Source organism: Lipotes vexillifer, unplaced genomic scaffold, assembly GCF_000442215.2.
Source record: "Lipotes vexillifer unplaced genomic scaffold, Lipotes_vexillifer_v1.1 scaffold1215, whole genome shotgun sequence".
NCBI classification, from domain to species: domain Eukaryota; kingdom Metazoa; phylum Chordata; class Mammalia; order Artiodactyla; family Lipotidae; genus Lipotes; species Lipotes vexillifer.
In genome coordinates, this window is record NW_006790710.1 from 1,923,390 (window position 1) to 1,947,186 (window position 23,797).

At 46.3% G+C, this 23,797-nt stretch overlaps 1 protein-coding gene across 1 annotated transcript in view; it reads left to right on the forward strand.

The window, feature by feature from the left end:
• Window positions 1–23,797, forward strand: part of AGAP1 (ArfGAP with GTPase domain, ankyrin repeat and PH domain 1) — a 580,109-nt gene that overhangs the window by 454,857 nt on the left and 101,455 nt on the right. The window contains exon 13 of the mRNA XM_007463919.1: window positions 1,966–2,127. Coding sequence (XP_007463981.1) covers window positions 1,966–2,127 — 162 coding nt within the window. The remainder of the gene's footprint in view (window positions 1–1,965; window positions 2,128–23,797) is intronic.

Below are 23,797 nucleotides of genomic sequence, written 5' to 3' on the forward strand. Positions count from 1 at the left end.
CTGGAACCATATTTGTAGCTAAAAAGATACTGTGTCCTTTGACAGTTCTCAGTACATGATAAAATGTCCTAGAACGTCAGAAAATGAAAAGATTTTAAATACGTTTTGCTTTCGAGTATCTTTATATTTGAAATCATGTCATCCTTCTGTTCAAAATCCTGCCAGCCTCCCCATTTCCCCCAGAGTAAAAGCCAGGGTTCTAGACGGTGGCCAAGCCCCTTCCTCTCTCCAATGCCATTCGCTGTGAGTCTCCCATCCTCACTGGCCCCGGCCACTCGCACCCCCCTCTGCTTCTGGAGCACACCAGGCGCGCACACCTGGTCTTCGGGCCAGGTTCTGGCAGCTTCCTCCTGCCCGAGGTGCACATTCACCTTCTCACGCCTTTACCATCTTCAACTATTGCCTCACGCGTCGCCTTCTCGGTGAGACGCACCCTGTCTTTTAAGATGGCAACTCCCCCTCCCCGCGCTGCTGCCTCCCCAGCGTCCACCCTTCGCGCCCTACTTCTCCCTCGCCAGCTCTCACCACCTCGTAATGAGCTGTGGGTTGTGGCCCCACTACTGTGTCAGTGCCACTCAGATGGGAACCTTTATCTGTCTTTCTCAGTGATGGATCCCAAACATCTGGAAAAGTGGTGGCCCACAGTAGGCGCTCAAAAAATATTTGTTGAATGAATGAAATATATCACACAGAACGTTCTGTCTTTTGAGTTACAAAGATGCTGAATCATGAAATACAGAATTCTTAGAACTTTGGAGGTGTTTAGACGGTGTTCCCCCATCACTTTCTCTGGGTACTTTTCCGTTCTGTTGAATTCCATGTTCATTTCAGGTGTTTTCATGGCATTCTGTTCTTACTGTTTTACTTTACTGATAGAGTAAAAACAGACATAATAAATTGAGAGTTTCACTTCCAGTGAATGATCACATTTGTGCCCTGGTTTTAAAATTTTGTAAGTAGCTTCTGTGAATCAAAAATTGGCAGGTCTACTATGGACTTCCAACCCTATTGCTGGACATCAGTGCGAGAGGGAGGTGGCATGCCGATTTTCACTACTAATAAACTAACGTACAGCCATACATAATGTTGGGGGTAGAGGACAGAGAATCAGGAATACCTTTATCTTGTGTGTACACACATGGAATCAACCCCATTTAAGATGACACTTTCATGTGTATTCCTAAGAGTCTTTACTTCATTCCTAATATATCACAGTAATTATGGGAAGAGAAAAATAAGGAAAAGGCTTCCCACCTCCCGCTCTCCTTTTCCAGAACTCCAGTTATGCAAAATAGAGAACTTTGTAAGTAAGACAGAGAAAGAAGTATCAGAGTATACTGCTTACATGTGGAATCAAGAAAAAAATGGTACGAATGAGCTTATTTACAAAACAGAAATAGGGTCACAGATGTAGAAAACAAACCATGGTTATCGGGGCGGGGGAAGGGAGGAGGGGTAAATTGGGAGTCTGGGATTGACATATACACACTACTATATATAAAATAGGTAACTAATAAGGACCTACTTGTACAGCACAGGGAACTCTACTCAGTACTCTGTAATGACCTGTATGGGAAAAGAATCTAAAAAAGAGTGGATATATGTGTATGTATAACTGATTCACTTTGCTGTACATACAGCAGAAACTAACAACATTTTAAATCAACTAGACTCCAATAAAAATTAAAAAAAAAAAAGTTGGAGAAGCACAGGCCTAAAAAATAAAAAAGAGAGAGAGAGAGAGACTAAATTCTCCAGAGCATAAGGATGATGCCAAGAGGAGAGCCTGCTTTTGAATTGCAGGGGCGCTATGACCTTTAACACGGGATGCTCTGGGCCTCCCGTCCAGGTGTTATTTGCGGAGCATGATGTGGCACTGGAGGAACGTTGCTGTAGTACTTTTGCGAAGTCTACTTTTTAAGTGTTGACCTTTGCGTTCTTTTGCCTTTTCCGGTCCGGTGGCAGACACGGGGCTCGGTGACTCCGTGTGCTCCAGCCCAAGCATCTCCAGCACCACCAGCCCCAAGCTCGACCCGCCCCCCTCCCCTCACGCCAACAGAAAGAAGCATCGGAGGAAGAAAAGTACCAGCAACTTCAAAGCCGATGGCCTCTCAGGCACTGCTGACGGTAAGGCCTCCCGGGACTTCAGAGCCAGAGTCCGCGTTCCTGAAAATTAATTTTTATTTTTTCTCATTTGTGGAATCATTTATCCTCAGAGCCACAAATGCACAATAACGCAGGTCAGCGCGTGTGCTTTTTGTTAAGAAGGTGGTGCTAGGGGACCCTCTCTTCACTCACTGATTCTCGAGACCGTTCAACCACAGCAGCTGTCTTACCTCCTGGCAGTTGTTGCCTGGTCGATGGTGCCGCTGGTGTCCCCTTCGTAACATCTGGTCAAGTTGTTTGGTCGTCCCCGACCCCGGCAACCTGGGGTCAAGGTGTCTGCTCCAACCGAGCTGTGCCATGTTGTCTTCCTCCAAAAAAGATCGGCGCCCCCTAATTTAGGAATCTTCCCTGACACCGGTAGACTTCACTCTAGTACGACAGCCACGCCGATTCTGACCTTCAGCGACGTGTGATGATAAACGCCCCTTCTGTTAGCGTCCGTCACTCTTTTTGTTTTGTGAGCTGCATTAGTATTCCCGCTGACACAGTTTGTCTTGCTTCTCCTTTGACTTGTTGGGAAGTCGGGTTTTATTCTCAGCGATGGCCCGATGTGATCTTTCAGAAGCGGCCCCTTATGATGGACTTGTGTTCTTTTATTCCATGGATGCGAGTGGAGATACACACGCACGCACACATTATGGGAGGTGAAATGAATGTAGTTTCAATAAACAAGTTAAACAGATGCTTCAAGGGAAAATTAAAATTCCAAAACATGGCTGTATAACATGAATAATTATTGGTGAGACCAATAGTAGTAAAAGAATCTGGTTTCAACAGGGATTCCATACACGCTGGAAATACCCTCATAACTGACACCCTTTTTCTCTATTTCTGCCACACTTTTTCTGAATACTCTTTTGTTCAAACTGTAAGTTTCAGTGTTGAAGAAAATGCCTGTTCCTTCCTAATATCCAAAGATGCGACCGTAGACCCACAACGTATATGTTAGCAGGGAAGGAACAGAGTTTACAGTACATGCTCTGTGTCATTTACCGTAATCCTGTGAGTTGGTTGGTGGCGTTTTCATTTATAATGAGGAGCTGGGGTTCAGAGTGTCAGGGAGCTTGCTGGGGCTCCCACGGTGGCAGGGAGGAGTCTGAAAGCCCTTCGTCACCACATTTCTTACCATTTTGCTTCCTATAGCTTCCTGCTAACAAGTTTAGCCAATAAAAACCAATTCTCTCCTGTTATGATAAATGAGGATGATTCTGTTATATCAGCAGTGGTGAAAAATAATGATTATGGATCAAAGCACCCACCCAGACACCACTGACCTTCCCCTTTGGAAAAGAAATCGGCCACAGATGCTGAGCATTGATGAGACACCTTCCAACAACTTCGGCAAAAAGCCCCCAGCCATGCACAGATGGCCACACCCCACCAACAAAAGGACTGAGGTAAAGCCAGGAAGATGCCTGGCCTCTCAGCAGGGTGGGGAGCCTGTGCCCCACGTACCCAGGGGAAGAGTAAGATTTGCTCTATGGGAAGGCCTCATGCCCATTTCACGGATAAATATCGTACCGTGTCTGTCACGTGTTTCCAACCAACGACTTTTTTCAGAAGTGTCTGCCACTTGGTAGAGACTGGTGATCAAGTCCACCATTCACTACATTACACACATTTTACACATTCTAATCATCCCACCCACCTACTGACATAGTGAAAGCTGTGTGAATAAGATACAGCCTGAAAGTAAATTAGTAGTGGTTGCGTGTTTAATCAGGCTGCGGGTTTAAATCAGCGTCCCGGTCATCCAGTGAGTTTGCAGAAAATTTGCCAAGTGACTGTAAGCTTGTTGGACGCCTGAGATGTTTCCATCTTCCACTGCCTGAGTTACTGAGGTTGTACTGTGTGCTCCAAGCAATAGCCTATGACGATGCTGAGTCAGATCCTCAACCCCAAACCAACCACAGACCCTTTCATTAAAGGGCCTTACTGCTGAGGCAGTGATGCAGACAGAAAGACAGACTCCCGGCCACCAAAGAAGCACCCAAATTAGAAACCACAACAGCGTCTCAGGCATGAACGATGAGTGACGGTTGTGTGTGTTCAGAAGTTCAACACTAATGATAAGAGAGGAAGCTGGGCCTCACTTGGTAGTTAAGAGGACTGTCTCTGTGATGCCACAGTGTGACGTCTTTCCAAAAGAAAATAAGACAAGTTCTTGGTAAAAAGAAAACGTATCATTTTTCCCGAGGAAACGTTACCGACCGACCTATAAATGAGTCATTCTTCGGAGACAGGGTGTATTGCATTGTATCCAAGACCCACTATTTTTTTTTTCTTCACATTTTCGCATCCCTGAAGTCAAAATGCATCGTTCAATTGAGATCATTTTCGATTCAATGATATACAATATTTTTTAGTACTCTTAGCAACTCTTACTAATCAAAGTGTATTGTGGGAACCATCAAAACTAAGCCTTCTGTTCTTGAAATGAAAGCTAGTTGTATATTTTTAGAGGGTTGTTTAATTTTAATTGTAAAAAAATACTTCTCTTTCCTGCAAAGCACTATGACTTGTTATTACCAGTATGTTCTCTTTTGCTTGACCTCGTGCTGGAAAGTCGCAATTGCACATGCAAAAAGTTCTCTAGATGGTGTCCATAAAGTAGGTGAATTGTGTAGTTTTTGACATAGCCCATTGGAACAGATGACTAGACTCAATTCTCTTTAGAGTATAAGAAAAATAAAATTCGGCTATTTCAGTCAGGGTCCCGGGAAAAACATGGCACCCTCAACTGGGTCGTTGATAGGAATTTTCCACAGGGACTGTCTACAGAGGTGTGGCCAGGGTGTGGGAAGAGCTATAGGGATGGTGCAGACTCCCAGTGGGGTGACGGGGAAAGGAGGGGCCGGTTATGAGGACCCAGAGAGGGCGGTGTCTGGGGGAGGTCTCCATCAGGAGCTGTGTCCTTCAACAGAGGGACATGTGCCACCCCAGTGACCCAGAGGGTGAGGGGGCGCAGGGGAAGCGCCTAACCTCACTCTTCTCCCTGCCTCTGGTCTCATGCCGCCGCCTCCTTGACCAGACCCAACCAGAAGCCAAAGGGTGTGAGAGCTACTGCTGCCGCCACCCAGGCCTGCCTCTGAGGGCGTTGGAGGGAAGGTGGAGGTGAGCCAGCGGAAGCCATGTGCTGCCCACACCTTCCACGGTGCCTCTTACAAGCCCCTGGGCACGTCTGTCCGCCGATCTTTCATCAGCACGGTAGACCGGAAGCCTCTGTCCACCGTGGCCCCCGAGGGCCTGGCCTGAACCCCGCCGAGGGAGGGGTCGGAGCTCCCCAGATGCACTTCTGAGCCGTCCCCCAGCCAAGTCCGAAAGGGAGCCCCCACGCCCTTTCCGGGCTCTTAGCTGAGCACAGAGGTTCTAGCGCTGGATATTCCTTACCTTTGTAGCATCTTTGTACAGAAGGTAAAGGCTAAAGTGTATCATCAGTATTTATGCTGCCTGAAAAGCCAGAAACTCTCTGTCCACCTGGGGATCCTTGGTGCTCCTGATGGAAATAAGGATCTTCCTTCCATGAATTTCTTGCTGCCCTGGCCCTCATCAGACTCGATTTTAGTAGTTCTTTTCTGCAGAAGAACAGTAGTTCTACACAGAATGGTAGAAAATGATGTCACCTTGGGACTTTCCTGGTGGCGCAGAGGTTAAGAATCCGCCTGCCAATGCAGGGGACACAGGTTCGATCCCTGGTCCGGGAAGATCCCACATGCGGCGGAGCAACTAAGCCTGTGCGCCACAACTACCGAGCCTGCGCTCTAGAGCCCGTGAGCCACAACTACCGAAGCCTGCGCACCTAGAGCCCGTGCTCCGCAACAAGAGAAGCCACCACAATGAGAAGCCCGTGCACCATAACAAAGAGTAGCCTCCACAACTAGAGAAAGCCCGCGTGCAGCAACGAAGGCCCAACGCAGCCAAAAATAAATTAAAAACTAAATAAATTTTTAAAAAAAGAAAATGCTGTCACCTAAATTAAGAACAATCATTTTCTTATACTTGCAATTTAAAATGAATGGACAAAAGACCTGTATGCAGAAAAAACTATGACACTGATGAAAGAAATTAAAGATGATACAAACACATGGAGAGATATACCATGTTCTTGGATTGGAAGAATCAATATTGTGAAAATGACTATACTACCCAAAGCAGTCTACAGATTCAGTGGAATCCCTATCAGATTACCAATGGCATTTTTTATGGAACTAGAACGAAAAATCTTAAAATCTGTATGGAGACACAAAAGACCCCGAATAGCCAAAGCAGTCCTGAGGGAAAAAAACAGAGCTGGAGGAATCAGACTCCCTGACTTCAGACTATACTACAAAGCTACAGTAATCAGGACAGTATGGTACTGGCACAAAAACAGAAACATAGATCAATGGAACAAGATGGGAAGCCCAGAGATAAACCCACACACCTATGGTCAACTAATCTATGACAGAGGAGGCAAGGATATACAATGGAGAAAAGACAGACTCTACAATAAGTGGTGCTGGGAAAACTGGACAGCTACATATAAAAGAATGAAATTAGAACACTCCCTAACACCATACACAAAAATAAACTCAAAATGGATTAGAGACCTAAATGTAAGACTGGACACTATAAAACTCTTAGAGGAAAACATAGGCAGAACACTCTTTGACATAAATCACAGCAAGATCTTTTTCGATCCACCTCCTAGAGTAATGGAAATAAAAACGAAAATAAACAAATGGGACCTAATGAAACTTCAAAGCTTTTGCACAGCAAAGGAAACCATAAACAAGACGAAAAGACAACTCTCAGAATGGGAGAAAATATTTGCAAACGAATCAACGGACAAAAAGGGTTAATCTCCAAAATATATAAACAGCTCATGCAGCTCAATATTAAAAAAACAAACCACTCAATCCAAAAACGGGCAGAAGACCTAAATAGACATTTCTCCAGAGAAGACATACAGATGGCCAAGAAGCACATGAAAAGCTGTTCAACATCGCTAATTATGAGAGAAATGCAAATCAAAACTACAATGAGGTATCACCTCACACCAGTTAGAATGGGCATCATCAGAAACTCTACAAACAACGAATGCTGGAGAGGCTGTGGAGAAAAGGGAACACTCTTGCACTGTTGATGGGAATGTAAATTGATACGGCCACTATGGAGAACAGTATGGAGGTTCCTTAAAAATCTAAAAATAGAATTACTCTATGACCCAGCAATCCCACTACTGGGCATATACCCAGAGAAAACCATAATTCAAAAAGACACACGCACCCCAACGTTCATGGCAGCACTGTTTACAATAGCCAGGTCATGGAAGCAACCTAAATGCCCATCGACAGACAAACGGATACAAAAGATGTGGTACATATATACAATGGAATATTACTCAGCCATAAAAGGGAACAAAATTGGGTCATTTGTTGAGACATGGATGGATCTAGAGACTGTCATACAGAGTGAAGTAAGTCAGAAAGAGAAAAACAAATATCGTATATTAACGTATATATGTGGAACCTAGAAAAATGGTACAAATGAACCGGTTTGCAGGGCAGAAACTGAGACACAGTTGTAGAGAACAAACGTATGGACACCAAGCGGGGAAAGCCACGGGGCGGTGGGGGGCGGGGGCGGTGTGGTGGTGGTGGGATGAATTGGGATATTGGGGTTGACATGTATACACTGATGGGTATAAAATGGATGACTGATAAGAACCTGTTATATAAAAAAATAAAATTAAACTAAAATTTAAAAATTTTTTAAATTTAAAAATTAAAATAAAATGAATGGAATGAGTCTAGTGACTTATAGGAGTAGAATCTATGACTGAAGAATTCCTTTATGAGTATTTTGAGTTCCAACATGGTCACTGGGCTCATATATAATTATTACTGTCATTTAAAGAGTCAGTATTTTAAAGTATTCCAGCCCCTTCCTTAGGTAAGTGTGGAAGAATGGAGAGGTACAAGCTAGTGTGGGTGACGTATGTCATTTAAAGCAGAAGTGCCTCAGACAGGTGGGTGTGTGCCTAGGTGTTCGCAGGACTGAGACCTGAGGTGTGTCTTTGGGCAGGTGAAGGGCTGCCATGCTAACTGCTGGAGGACCCTATGTACTCCTCCAGCACATTCTGCATCACCGGGCATCTGGCCCCCTATCTACCTACCTGGAGGCTCCCCCAGGTTTAGATCTGTTCTTTTCATACATACAGTCTCTAAAAATATGTGAGAGTTTTTCCAATTCTGTGGCCCTGTTTGTAATGATATGCACCTTTGTGATGTTTTTATCTGGGAAAACGACTGTTCATTAAGAACGTCAGAAATAGGGCACTTCACCACTGAGTTTAACTTTGAGGGTAAGCTTCTTAGAAACCAGCATCCTCCAGCCTTACCATTAAAAATGTGAAGGTGGTGTTATTAACCTTTTTTAACAAAACTTCTGTATCCCGAATACTACTTGTATTCTTATTTAATAGACCATTGGGAACAACAGATATTAAAATATCAGTGACAGTCTTGATTTTAAATTGGATTTGATTTGCTCAGAATTATTCGTTATATTTAAGAAAACGGGTATGTTCAGATCTGGGTGCTGATCTCTGTGATGATCGTAGATCAACAGAAATCAGTCCACGTGTCGGTAAGGAAGATGGTGACACAGCACAAGAGGCATGGGGGCGTCCTAACTGTGTTCAAACCATGGAAAGAGAGTCCCGAATCATCCTGGGTGGCCCTGATGGGTTTCATTGGGACCAATGGGTGGAAGTTTCAAGGAGGTGGATTTTGGTTCAGATACTAAAAGGAAAACTTTGTAAGAGCTGGGGCTGTCCTGAGAGGCAGGGTTCCTGGTCCCCTGTAGCAAGTCCAGCACTGGTTGGGCCACTGTAGCGGAATCCGGGTTCTAGAAGGATGCTAGCCCCAGGGGCCCTGGGTTCATGGCCAGAGCCAAGTTGAAGGGTGTGTGCCTGGAAAGCTCTTGGGTAGTGGGGATTTTGCAGATCTTTTATGACTTGCTGTCTTTTGGCCTTGCCTTTGAATCACCCTCCTTTCTGGGTGGGTACCTTCTTATCCAGGGTTCAGGAGTGAGGTTATTGTGGCCGAAATGTACCCGTGGTCTCTGCGGTCCCAGTTCTGTGGTTCCCCAATCTGGTGGTTCTCGTTAGTTTTATAACATTCATGCAAGTTTGCATCCAGTGTTAATTTTCCTGTTTCCCCAGTGAAAAGGCAGTGAAAAGGTAGAGAGAGGTTAAGTGGCTTTTTCTTGTCCAGGGTCAGGTTGCTGGTAGGTGACAGAACTGTCTCTTGATTCTCTGCCTCAAACTCTTTCCACCAGGCAAAAAGCAAGTCTTTGAGGTGTGTGGAGCGGCTTTTGAATCTAGGAGTGGGGCAGGCAGAGTGGCTTCCTTGATATTTCTCAGATTCCATGTAAAGACACTGACTTTTATATGGATCATCACATCTAGAAGTTGTGTAGCAAAGATCTTTCTTTAAAAATGCAGGGCCAGTCTGGATTTACCCAGTCTGATTGTACAAGAGGGTATGCAGAAATCCTGTTGTTGTTGGGGTTTTTTTGTGAGGTTTTTTGTTTTTTTGTTTTTTGGTTTTTTTGGGGGGGTCCCCTTGGGTCATGGTGCTTTTTACTAAAGGTCTCAGAAGGAAATTTATTTTATCCTCTTCTCATCCCCACGCCCTGGTTGTTCATTCTGGGTCTTTATAGACTCATTGTATGGTTGATCCTGGATGGATACTGAAATACTATCCTGTAGAGAAAAAGTCACAACTGGCCTCTGTCCATTACAGTAGAAAAATTGCCCATCACCGCTGTACCCACTAAGCCGTCAGAGGTGAGAGGTCTCCAACATGTTTACAAATTTCATTAACTTCAAGTTGCAGAGGCCAGACAGGACTTAGTTTCCCTTCGTTCTTTCAGAGAAGAACCTGACATTGAGAATCGTTTTATTCTTTCATCAAATATTAAGCAACAAGCACAGAGGAAGCACTGTGTGTTTGGCTCCATGGGAAACGAGAGAAATAAAACTCAGTTCGTCTCTCACCCCAAGGCATTCATAGCCTTAATATGGGAAGACTTGCACCAGAGACTGTACCTAGGATTTCAGGCAGAATGTTTAAGAGAGGCATGGGTGGTCCAGAAGAAAGACAGCACAGCATTGAGTTGGAAAAGTTAGGGGAAGCTAACGTGTTGTAGAACTTAATCGTAGATTCTGCAGATTTAATACGTAATGGTTATCTTATTTGATAAAATGCCACAAAAAGCATCACTCTTTCAGTAAACGTCTTCTATTTACGACAACCTGAAACACCAGTGGTAGTGATTGAATTAGTCACAAAACAAAGTTTTGTTTTCACTTAGATGCTAAGAAAACAGACGTTGCTGTAATTGATCAGTTACCTTTTATCTTCCGAAAAAATTTTTATTAATTAGTTGATATTTTGGAAGACTTTGGAGCGGAAATGAAGAATGATTACGCAGGAGCATTGTACAACGTTTCCCCTGCATACTCATTTTTTTTTAATATACATAAATTTATTTATTTTTGGCTGTGTTGGGTCTTCGTTGCTGCACGTCGGCTTTCTCTAATTGCAGCGAGCGGGGGCTACTCTTCCTTGTGGTTCGCGAGCTTCTCATTGTGGTGGCTCCTCTTGTTGCAGAGCACAGGCTCTAGGCGCACGGGCTTCAGTAGTTGCAGCATGCGGGCTCAGTAGTTGTGGCTCGTGGGCTCTGGAGCACAGGCTCAGTAGTTGTGGCGCACGGGCTTACTTGCTCCACAGCATGTGGGATCTTCCCGGACCAGGGCTCGAACCCGTGTCCCCTGCATTGGCAGGTGGATTCTCAACCACTGTGCCACCAGGGAAGCCCCCTGCGTACTCATTTTTACAAGAAGGCAGTCCACAGGTGTATCAAAGCTCGGGTTCATCTGTGACCATTGGGTCATGTTGAGGGTTGGGCAGTTTGGGGCATCAGTGGTAATTTGGGGATTTTGCACAGCATGATTGGGAGGGCAGTTTTGTTATTTAAGTGTCTTATCACCAGGATGTTCTCACCTTTCCTCTCTCCTTGGGCACAGTTAACATACTGGTTACTCCATGTTGGATGCGATGGTGCACACATGACTGGCAAGAAACCCATGCTGGCCAAGGAGCTACCACCATGGCTTGCTTCTTGTCCACAGGGGCTTTCTCGTGTGATTCGTGTGATTTTGTATTATTTGGAGGTGTCTAGAGGGGAAAGCTAGGGGAGATTATGAAAGCTGTCAGGTGTGACTCTTGTGGGTCACTCTTGGATCTCCTATTTGTGAACATTTCAGCAGCACTCCTTATCTACCCCTTGTTACAATTTTGGCAGCTACCTTCAGTGAAAGGAAAGAAAATCAGAAGTCTCCATCATCCATTCCATCAAAATTCCATAATCAACAGTAATTTCTTCTAACAGGAAGGACTTCTTAATTGAACTTCCTTGTTAGTAAACTAGTTGGTACGTGCCTCTAAATCAGTAAGCTGAGCAGTTAATTAGAGAAAATGGGGAAAACCAAGAACTGGGACATCTTCCTGGATGATATTCCTAAAATGCAGCAGCTTTGATGAGGGAGCCAGGTTGGCTAGGTTTCTTCGCCCTTGAGGCGGAAGTGATAGGAGACACTGGATATTCTGATGGACTTGCCTACTCCCCACAAACCAGATCATTTTTCCCAAAGAGAGTTCTCAGGTTGTAACTCCAGCTTCCACAAGAATGAACTTGCTAAAATTGAGTAGACCTGGGTTTACTCTAGACATTGACATCCTAGACGGGGCACAGTTGACTCAAAAGCCATCCTGCAGGGTACAGTCCTTCTGACACAAACACACACAAGCTGTCAGTGCTCACAGATCCTTTGTGGAAGTCTGTGGGTCGGAAATAAACAAAGATGAGTTGATCACAGTAGGAGAAGCCAGAACAGAGGATTCCCATCATGATGAGCTGACAACAAGAGAAGGATTTTTTGGTCCTTTTTTTTTTTTTTTTAAGTACACGCAAACTAAAGCGTTAGATTCAGTTCCATGAAAGCGCATTAATCACCTACTGCAGGCCAAGAGCTATGCCTGGGACTGGATGGAAAAGCGACTGAGGGCCCCTGCCCTCAGCATGCCCACTGTCCAGTGGAGAAAGCAGATCTCTCAATAAGCCGTGGCCACCTGAGCAGCCTGTGCAGGGAGCCCAAGGGACCTCGACCCAGCACCCTGGGTGTTGGAGGCTCCAGAATGAAATATCTGCTATTCCAAAAAAGGGAAAAAATACGAAAAGTGAACACATGATAAATCTTGGTATAAGGTGGCTTGGAGCTCCAGGGCCCTGCAGACACTCCTGATGCAACAAGACATACTCAGCCTCCTGCTGTACATAAGAGTGGACTCGCCTTTGAACGATGCAGACTGCTCTCAAGCTTACTGTCTACAAGTACAGATCTGCGGCCGACCCCAGTTCCTTTTATTGGCCCTAAACTTAGAGCTGCTTTTTCTGCATGAACGACCCACAGCCTCCAATGTCCCATCAGGAGGACTCAGGACAGGCATTTCTCCCCAGGCATCCTGGGGTTGGAATTCTGCCTGTGGGGGGAGACCCCGAGTCAGCTGACTTTTAGGGGATTCCAAGATAATCTCTCAAAGTCATTTTCTTGATGTTCTCAAAATGGTGGAGCTGTCACAGTCTTTGGATGTCACTTCATTCAGCTATGAAACTCAGACCCGGGGTGTGATGCGATCTGCTCGGACCAAGGTCCAAGAGGGGCCTCAGTGCACAGAGAGCTCTCTGTCTCTCTGTGTCTTATAAGGCCACTAACCACATCCCATGAGCCCCACCCTCACGACTTCATACAACCCTAATTATCTCCCAAAGTCCTCATCTCCAGGTGTCATCACATGGGGGTTAGGGTTTCAACAGGTGAACTTTGGGAGGACACAAACATTCGGTTCACAAAGCCTTGTAACTTTCTATTCCTGTCTGTGGGCTTCATGGACGGGGTCACTGTGGATCACACCTGATCTGTTCACTGCCCCCTCCCTCCCCGGGGTCTTGCCTCCCTTGTTAGAATAGGTCTTAAAGCATCAAAGAAGGAAGCCAGGATTCAGTGCCTGCTCTTAGACAGGTGTTACCTCATTGCATCCTTCATACAACCGATAGTATCCGGCAGGGAGGTGGTGTTATCTCTGTTTTCACAAATGAGGACAAAGGTTCGGTGACGTTAAGTAATTTGCCAGAGATGGGCAGGTGAGTGTGAATTTGGGGTCTACATCAGGCCTCTAGGACTTGGAAGTCTGCGTGGCTTGCCTTGTACCTGTGCTGTCCACCTGGAAAGGCCCTCAGCGGCTTGGGTGTGAAGAGGAGCCTTTTCTGCAGGTCATGGTTCAGCCTTGTGTCCCCTGTCACTGCTTTTCCCCACCACAGCTGGTGGGGGGCTGCGTGCCCACCACCCCCCACCATTGCCCTTAAGAACTTGGAAGCAGTGATTCCTTTACTAGTTTTGATCTCAGCCTCTTTTCTGAGGACCCTTGTTGTGACATGGCTTCTTTACAAGCAATACTGCTTTCCTCATATATGTCTGTCTGTGTGTGTGTGTGTGTGTGTGTGTGTGTGCGCGTGTGTGTGCGCGTGCGTGTTGTACATTCCACGAAGGATGCGGATCACTGCTTCAGCTACTTTGCAGACAATTAGAACATGCAGGATTAGAGAACAGGCAGGGAACATCACTTAACTTTTTTGAACTTAGGGATGTTTCACTCAGATGCAGTGAGCCCTTAACTCAGATGCAGTGAGCCCAGCTTTTAAGTTCGTTGTGAGGATGATATCCTTTGTGGGGTTTTGGACAAGGGGAGTGAGCATTTTTCAGGACAGTTGGAGGGAGAAGGGGAGCTCTTGATTAAGCTCTCCCCATCATTCACTGGAATCCTGCTTTGCTGATTTAAGTATGATCAGATGTCTGCCGCACCTTGTTGCCGGGTGTGATCACCGCGCGCTCTCATTTTATTGCGATGTATGATTGATGCTCTAGAGTGGGTGTGGCTCGAGATCAACTTGGTGCGTTTATTTAGGAATCTTTGCTAATGCACCCCTGCCTTTCAACTCCACCCCTTTCTCGTCTCAGACATATAACAGGCCCCAGGTATTAAACCCAGGGTGTCATCACCAACGAAAGAAGCAGGTACGGTGCAAACTTCAGGCATCGCCACTGAGATACACACACAACCTAACAAGGCTTCTTTTGTACTTGGGACATGGAGAAAATTGGCCATTTGTCTGTGGGGTAATGGGCTTTGCTGCCATATGAAAATCTCTCAAATGGTTAAATTCAATGACATTATCTCAGAGTTCATGAAAGCGACTACCGCACACAGTTTAATTCTATTTAATTTTTTTAAGGGGGAAAAAAAGCAAAGGGAAAATGTTTTAGTTTCTCTTAAGCTGATGTCTCTCTGCTTTTTCTTAAAAGTGCCTTTCTAGTTGCCACACAGCGATGTGATCATTATCCGCCACCTCGTTGCCTTGCTGCCTCTGCATGCAGTAAAATACAAAAAAAAAAAAAAAGAGAGAGAGAGAGAGACCAGGGGAGCTTGTGAAGTATGACTTCCTATCCCAAGACTCATTGCCTGCGATTCGTACCGCTTGACAGTAATGATCTTATTACAGTACTCTGGACCTTGAAGAGATTTCATGAGGAGAGTGAGAGGACGAGCCTCCATGTAATCAAGTGGTGCTGAATATTCCACGCGTTTTTGATCACACACTGATTGGCCACAGTTCTAGCCCATCTTCTAGTCAATTATGCATGGCCCCTGTGCTCTTTGCCTAGTCAGAAACATAGATGGCTGTTGTCTGGATTTTGGCAGGCAGCCAGGGATTTGAAGGGCCGTGCACACCATCCCCCCAGGATAAGTGCTTTTTAGTTGGAATTGATTACCTTACTTTGGGTTTTGCCTAATAGCAAAACTGCGTTTGGAGAGGGTTTCAGGCGAAAAATGGACGTATTAGCCATTTAGAGCATCCGAACTCCTAGTCAATTTTTAGGCTTCCCTTGTTTCCGTCTAATTTCTGTTTAATGATAGCATGTTTGAGAATATTGAAGGTATTTCATGGCATTGGCCGCCGAGCACACGTGTTGAGCATGGAGGACAGATTCAGTTACGGGACCACTGTGTTCAGGTTCCCGGATTCATCTAGGGAGGCTTCGAGCTTTGGGGAGATCTCTGTCGGTTAGCTTCCGTCTCGGCAAAAAGCATTAAAAGAGGTAATGAGGGCTTCCCTGGTGGCGCAGCGGTTGAGAGTCCGCCTGCCGATGCAGGGGACACGGGTTCGTGCCCCGGTCCGGGAAGATCCCACATGCCGCGGAGCGGCTGGGCCCGTGAGCCATGGCCGCTGAGCCTGCGCGTCCGGAGCCTGTGCTCCGCAACGGGAGAGGCCACAACGGTGAGAGGCCCGCGTACCGCAACAAAACGAATTCTTCCCGCAGGCGACTGGCTTTGTTCAGTAATTGTGGGGAGTGCACGTCGACATGGCTGGGTTTTGTGAACTCTGCTGTCTCTGCCCAAAGGATTGTCACCACATCGTTTCCCCGGTTGTGTACCTCCCCTTATTGGTCTCGAAGACGAGTGATATTTGAAAGGGTGGGATTTTTTTCCTGCCAGCATGATCGCTGGCGTTGCCCATTATGAAGCTAACTCAGTTAGGCACATGATAATATGCAGAAAACTGTTGTAAACCAAGATTTTTCTTCCTCATATGTCATACTCTTAATTCAGATTCTGGGTGTGTAGATTGTCTCAGAGTCATCAGCTAGGAAAATGTGAACGTTCTTTCTACTGTTTTGTGTACGAGGTGAGGAACTGGCCACGCCCAGGCAAGCGATCGGTGTGGGATGTTTTCAGAAATGTATCTTGAAGCCACCAAGGGTTTGGTGCTCCCCGTGGCCTCAGTCATTGGGGGGACATAGAGGATGGAGCCCTTACGTTGCACACTGGGCACGTCGATAACCTGATTGGCTGTTCTTCATTGAATGAGTAGGTAGCTTTGTTCTTTGACTTGGTTTCCATTTGGATTTGGTCTTGCTTTCTGCAGGAGGGAATGATCTTCCACTTCGGTTGACTTTCTGCAAAATCGAGGTGTACTGTAGGCATGGTTACTCAACAGCCCTAGGAGAACCTACCAGAATCCTTAACTTCATGTTCTGCACGTGTACACACACACACACGCACACACAGAGGATTTCTTTGTTCTTGATGTCATGAAAATAAAATATCTTCTATAAAAATTTAGGTTTCGTAATGTTTCTTTAAAAGACAAAATCACAAAACAGAAAGCTAAGTTTGACCATCTATTAGCAACAGTCATTGCGCCCAGTTATTGACCCCTTGCTACACATCAGCACTGCGATTAAACGCTCCCTGTGTGTCCTCTCGTGACCCTTACGGGAACCTCCTGCTCGAGTCTCCACAGCGACCACCCCTCCCTTTGAAAGTTCACGTGTGTCTTTTCAGTGGTCTCCCTCACTCCAAATCTTGGCTTATCTAGGACTTTCCCTAAGGATTAAATGTATATAAAACAAAGAATTGTACAATAGTCTGTCAAGAAAGGATATTTTTTAATTATAATAAGTTAATATTCAAGCCATTAAAAATTTGTGTCGTTTTACCCCTGGCAATGTTTCAACAGATTGACAAAATGTATTTTTATGGCAGTTGGAAAATATCAAATTCACAATTAGCAGATGGTTCAAGTTTTAAGGTAGGAATTTTAGAAAGCTGGCACCCACTGTGATGACCTGTTTACAGCCTGGTGTTTTCACCTGAGCAGATGAGGCCAGTGCTCACATTTAAAGAGAGAGAGTCAGTAACTCGAAAATACAGTTTCATCACCGAGTGCAGAATACGTGCTGTCATTACCATGTAATTACCCTGAGAAGGCCGATTAATTAAAGAACGTAAACAATTTAAGTCAGCTACTTTCTTGAACCCCTCCACCGCTTCCCCAAATGTTAGTTTTGGCCTCACTGTGGGATCAGACTCCTGCAGCAGGAGTGAGAAGCGGGGAGGGAACTCACCTGCCCGCCGTGGCCTGATGGACGGAGTGAACTCACCTGCCCACGGTCACCTATTGATGTGCCCGCGTTAAGAGCCACCATTGTTAAAATAATTTTACCTCTCTGGTTAAATTTATTCCTAGGTATTTTATTTTTCTTGTAATAAAGAAAAGTAAATAGGTATTTTTTTTCTTGAAAAAAAAAATAGGTATTTTTTTTCTTGAAAAAAAAAAAAAAAGAGCCACCATTGTGGCGGGTGGCCTGGGATCTTTTCTTGAACAGCTTGTAAACAGTGAATGAATCATCGTTGTCTCTCCACGAGCACGGAGACGGGTGTTCGCAGCCTCCCTCCTGTTCTACTCGCCAGGAAGGGATGCAGACATGGTTTGGCCCCGTTTGTCTTTGACCAGCATAGAAACACCCCCATCACGGGCCCTCACGGAGGAGACCCCTGCCGGGGCCACCATGTCCTCCAGACCAGGAGCGGTTCCAGAATGTCCATGGAGGGCCATCGGTTTTCTTTTGGAGATGAATATGTTGTTATCATCAATAACTTGCTACCTTCTATTTCTGATCACAACAAATCAGCTTAGTTCGCCCAGGAGAGCTATGTTTTTCCAAGTTTCTTTGCTTGATGAATTCTAAGGTAGGATCTGAAAGCCATTAATTTATGGGCCAAGTCTAGTTCTTGGTGTCAGTGTTTTTCTAACCCCTAAAGTCTTTCGAATTACTCCTCCACACGATAAAGGTGGGCAAGCCCACTGTGACATGTGAGGGCACATCCCGTAGTGCTGGAGTCCGTGTTGAGGTGCTGGCCACTGCAGGGCCATCAGGTGGTCTGCACGGAGGAAGCTGGGAAGGGAAGGCCGCCCCGGGAGAGGCTCGGGTCTCCTGGGACGCCGGGGCCGGGTGTGACCCCAGGGGACAGGCAGGTGGGAGCTGAGCAGAGGCTCAGGTGTCGAGGAAGGACCGGGGCTACTGCAGGGGACCCTGGACTGGTATCAGGAGGGGCCGTCGGGCAGGGCTGCTCCGGGACCTTTCCCTGGGGCCCATCCTCTGCTTCCAGCCCTTCCTCCAGGGCCGCCCTCCCCTCTCATTTCGCTCATTCTTGCTTCTCTTTCCTCAGTTCACTCTTTCTCTTTCTTTCTCCTTCCTCCATCCAAGAGTTTTCTCGCTTTTTTCTCCCTTATTTCCTCTTTTCCCATCCACACCGTCGTCGTCTTTTTCCTCCCTTACTTTCTTATTCTCTTTCCTTTACTTTTTTTTTATTTTGGAACTTTTTGTGTGGGGGAAAATACATGACATAAAACTTGCCATTTCTGAGCATACAAGCCATTGACACTGATTACATTCACAGTACTCTGCAACCATTGCCACTAGCTATTTCCAAAATTTTATCATCACCCCAAATAGAAACCCCACAGCCATTAAGCAATAACTCCCCGTCTCCTCCCACGGCCCCTGATAACCACTCATCTGCTTTCTGTCTCTGTGGACTTGCCTATTCTGGACATTTCATATAAATGGAATCATATGATATTTGTCCTTTCGCATCTGGTTTCTTTCACTTAGCGTCATGTTTTCAAGGTTCATCCATGTTGTAGCCTGTGCCAGCCCGTCATTCCTTGGTGCCGCCAAATAATACTCCAGTGTGTGGATAGACCACATTTTGTGTATCCCTTCAGGTACTGATGGACACCTTTCAGCTATTGTGTGATGCTGTGGTGAACACGGGCATGCAAATATCTGTTTGAGTCTCTTTTCAGGTTTTTTTCTACCTATACCTAGGAGTATGCGTAGCTTTTTGAAGAACTGCCAAGTTTCCTCTTTTCTTACGCTGCTGTCTGACTTCCCTTTTTCCCTCCTCTAAAATAGGAAATGGAAGAATCTCCTACAATTGAGTGAATCCACTTTTTGGCTCCCTCTTAATTACAGAAATCTATGACTTTAATGTGTTTTTAAATCATTCCTGTTTTTCTTTTTGAAAAATCCTAAGTACCCTGAGTTCAGACTTCCTTTCATTGGCATGTGAGTGACGGTTGGTCACCTTCCCTGCCCCCGTGGATCAGTCGCAGACTCCCTAAGGTACTCTGGAATTTCCCATCATCCCATGCTCTTCCCCACTGGGAGCCAGTCTCTAATCTCGAGGGTCCGTGTTCTCTGGACAGCCTGGCTTCCCTACCGAGCAGCAGTAGTTACGTAGTCAAGGCACACGGGCATCTCTCCCGTTTCAGTTTGCCTGCAGAGGTCAGCTTTTCCATCATCTCTGGGACACTTGCATTTTTTCTATAACTTCCCAGTAATGAGCGGCCCAGTGGGCAAATGGAATCTTAAAGACCAGAGACTATTGTTTCTTTTTCCGCCAACCTCCCTTGGGCCGTGATTAGCTTCTCTGTTTCGCTGCAGAATTAGTGACTTAACATTCACTCCCCTTGGGTCGCCCCTCATTTCTCTGTGGTCATTGCGTGTTTATTTCCCAGATCGGGTGTCACTGCCACCACTGTGATGCTTACCATTCAGGGGATTTTCCAACACGATTTCAGATACCTGGCACTAATCTCAGTTTTTTTAAGACCACTTCGGGCTGAGTGGTGATGATTCTCTGGTTCTTGTGCCTCTTTGATTTTATGTTGTTACAAACTTTGGTTTCGGTCTGTTAAGGAAAGCGTCAGATCACTTCAAATGCCATGTTTTCGTGTTTCCCTCGACGGTTGTAGAGTCTTTCGGTTTTTCTGTCCTTCAGAATTTAATCCCCTCAGGCCTCCTCTCCTTTATCCCTCAGATAAAGTTGTGAGATTATCATCATTATATTTAATAGTAAAAACTGGCCTCAAGACTTAGGCAATACCAGTGTTACCTCTAGTAACCTCCCTTGATCTTGGAATTTAAGGATCTTTAATTCAGATTAATAACAGACACTTACTGGCCGTTTGCTACCCAGAGGACACTGTTAACATGCTGCTTCTGAGACCCAGAGACCAGCTAGGGGCAGCCCTGCCGACTGAGAGCTTGTGGTCCAGAAGGAGGGGGAATGATGTGTATGCGGTCCTCCCCGAGGCCAGCTTCCCCAGCTCCTTGGCCCCCCGGGGACTTTCTAAGGCCCCGATTTCTGAAACGACATCGCAGCTGCTGTGGCGGGAGGGGGAAGACGAGGAGAGGGAGTGATGACAGCAGGAGGGTCACCGGTAGCTGGGCAGTGACGCATGTAACGGAGAGGTGGGCCGTCGGGGGAGGATGTGCTTGGCTGGGGGAGCGTTGTCCAGGGAGGAAGGCCTGGAAAAGGGTCCTGTGCAGGGCGGTGCGTGGGCGAGGAGGCCCCGCGTGGGCTGTGCAGAAGCTGCAGGCTGTGGGGGTCAGGAACTGAAGCAGGACAGTTAGGGGTGTGCCTGCCTGAGGGTCACAGCTGGAGAAAGGAGGGAGCGCAGCAGACCAAGAGGACGGGGGCACTGGAGGACCCTGTCGTGGGGGGAAGGAATGAAGAGGCTGGCAGGCCAGGTAGCTCCTGCGGGAAAGGCCTGCAGGAGTGAAAGGCTCCGGAGGCAACACCAGGGGTGGCGGAGCCACGGGATCGCTGTGGTCCAGGGGAGGAGGAAAGCGCGCGGAGAGGCCGGCCAGCCAGCCAGCTCCCTGGACAATGTTTACATCACTGATTGGAAACCAAGATTTGGGTTCAGCTGGCCTGCGGGGAGCCTGGGCGCCGGGTGATTGCAACTGAGCCAGGAGTGAGAACCAGAGGTCCAGGTGAAGGTCAACTAGGACTGTGTCACGGAGGAACACGCGCAGGGTTCAGACCCAGCAGAGTGCGGGTCACACTCCAGGACCTGGCAGCCCCCAGAAGACGTTCTTACGACTTGTCGTCATTATCCTGCCCCGGGTGCTCTACCATTAGAATCCCTCATCTGTTATATTGGTTTTATACTTTTCCTAATTTTATTGGTTTAAACCAAATTTCAAACATATACAAGTTCAAATATCGTTATCTGTTTTCTTAAACAACATACCAGAATTAGTAATTGAGCTGCCGTTTTCAAGGCAAGTCCTGCCCCTTGAAAAGCACCTGCCCCTCCCTCTCTACGTGACCTACTGCTGTAGCCGGCCACATAGACAGACAGGTGGAATGTCCACCCTCTGGAGCAGAGCACCCCCTAAGAAGCTTCCCTGCTGTCTGTGGCTCAGGAATTAGGACAGAAACAGCCGGGAAGGCTTGTCTCTGCTCTGCGGTGTCTGGGACCTCCCCTAGAAGACTCTAAATCCAGGGGCTGGAAACGTCTGGGGGGCCGGTCACCACGTGTCTGACTGTTGGTGCTGCCTCTTGGGACCTTGGCCGTCGGCCGAGACACCTACACGGGACCCCTCCACGTGGCCAGGCCTCCTCCCAGCACAGTGGGCCAGCATTGCGGGAGCCACGTTTCCTCCCGTGTCCTCGTCTCGGAGGACGCACGCTGTCCATCTCTAGGAAACACGAAGTCCTGGTTCCAGGCACACTCCTGCCGGAATGTGGCAAGATTCTAGAAAAGCCTGTGAACCCCCATACTGCTGTTGCCGTTGTGGAAAATGTGTCCCAGATAGTAAATAAATATATGATACGTCCGGTTGTGATCAAGCAGTGGAATGAGATGAGACAGAGGAAAAGAGTCAGGTCCACCAGGTTATTTTCTCGGGGACACAGGGGCCCGGAAGGCTCCCGAGGAGACTCGGAGCAGAGAGCCCGCAGAGGCGAGGCTGGCGGCAGGTGGCCCTCTGGGGTCCGCGTGTTCCCGGTGAAGGAATCATGATCTCGCTCTAGTTATGGGGGCCTCATTAAACTCAGCACTTGTCTCTAGTCAATGTAGTGATCTATATGCATGTTTACGTGCGACCGTATCATTTTAAACAAGCTGACTTTTACTTCAGTCTCAGCGTTGGAATTGCTGGTCAAATAACTGGGGAAATATTTTATTTCCTTTAAGAATCGTTGGGAGTTCCCTGGCGGTCCAGTGGTTGGGACTCCGCTCTTTCAACTGCCGGGGCCCCGGTTCAATCCCTCGTAGGAGAATTAAGATCCCACAAGCCACACAGCATGGCCAAAAAAAAAAAATTGTTATACGTTCCTTACTTCTCCAGTCTTTAATTTCAATATCTTCTAGCTTGTTCCCCACATACAATTATATTCCCATATTCACAGGATTTATTCTTTCCAAGCAGCTCTATGAATCAGAAAATCATACTGTTTTTAAAAGTGGTCCAGAGAACCACCACATACAGAGGGATGCTCAAGAAAAATGGATCCCTTTTTACGTACATCACTTTAACAGTTTAAGATAAAGTAGATTAAATATTTTAAAGTTTTTAAATAGTTTTATTCTGCATAGGATTACTTTCAGAGGTTGGCGAATGGCATTGGGAGTTTTCCAACAGTTGGAAAAAGACACAAGCATCTAACACTGGGTATTCTTTCTAGTGCTTTCAGCGCGAAGGCAATCACATAGGGCTATCTTGCTTCACGGGTAATTAAGGCATTTCACTCTGCAATTCCTTACTCTAATGAAGAAGGAATTTCTCTTTTGCTGAAATATTTCTTGCAAGGGTCTTATTTCTACTCATTTGCTCCGACTTCGGAAAATGTTCCTTTTACCTCTGATGGTCTCCTCTAATATCTTCTTGAATTGTGAGTCACGGGGAAAAAAAGTATAAAGATTCTCTACAGATTCAAACTTTTAAAAAAATGCTTAGAATCTCGCTGTCCCTGAAAGCGAAACAGCCAGCATTGCAAGTGCCCAGATGCCTGTTCTTCCTCAATTATCAGTGAGACTCTGCTCTCCTGGTGTGTTTCTTCCCACAGTGTATGGCCAATCCAGGCAGGCAGGCGGCCAAGCACCAAAAGGGGTTGTGCTGGTGAAGGTAAGGATGCCAGGCAGCTGGAGGGATGGTCAGGAACTCAGGCCATCTTGGGTTGAATTCCGGCTCCACCTCTTACTGGGGTGATGGCCTGGCCCGGTTCCTCGTGCTTTCCTGCCCCGGAGCTCTCAGCCATGAGCTGGGACAGTGAGCCACCTAGGACTGTTGTCAGGGCTCCGTGAGCGCATGTGTGGGACAGAGCTTGCCCCGAGTTCCTGTCTTGGGATTCAGTTCATGTGTATTAAAATATTACTCTTGGGAACCCAGTTACTCGCAGTAAATTTGGAGATTATACTGGCTCACCTAACGAAGGCCCAGGGACACTGGGTTCTGACTTAAGGGATCACTTGTTAAATTGTGCTTTTCTTCTTTTTTGTTGTTTGTTTGTCTTTGTCTTTAAGCATGTAAATCAAAGTTTCATTTTTTTATTTTCTGTTTTTTAAATTTTATTGGAGTATAGTTAATTTACAATGTGTTAGTTTCAGGTGTACAGCATAGTGATTGTTTTCTTTTTAATTAATTTTTATTGGAGTCTAGTTGCTTTACAATGTTGTGTTAGTTTCTGCTGTACAGCAAAGTGAATCAGTTATACATATACATATATCTGCTCTTTTTTAGATCCTTTTCCCATATAGGTCATTACAGAGTACTGAGAGGAGTTCCCTGTGCTATACAGTAGGTCCTTGTGGATTGTCTATT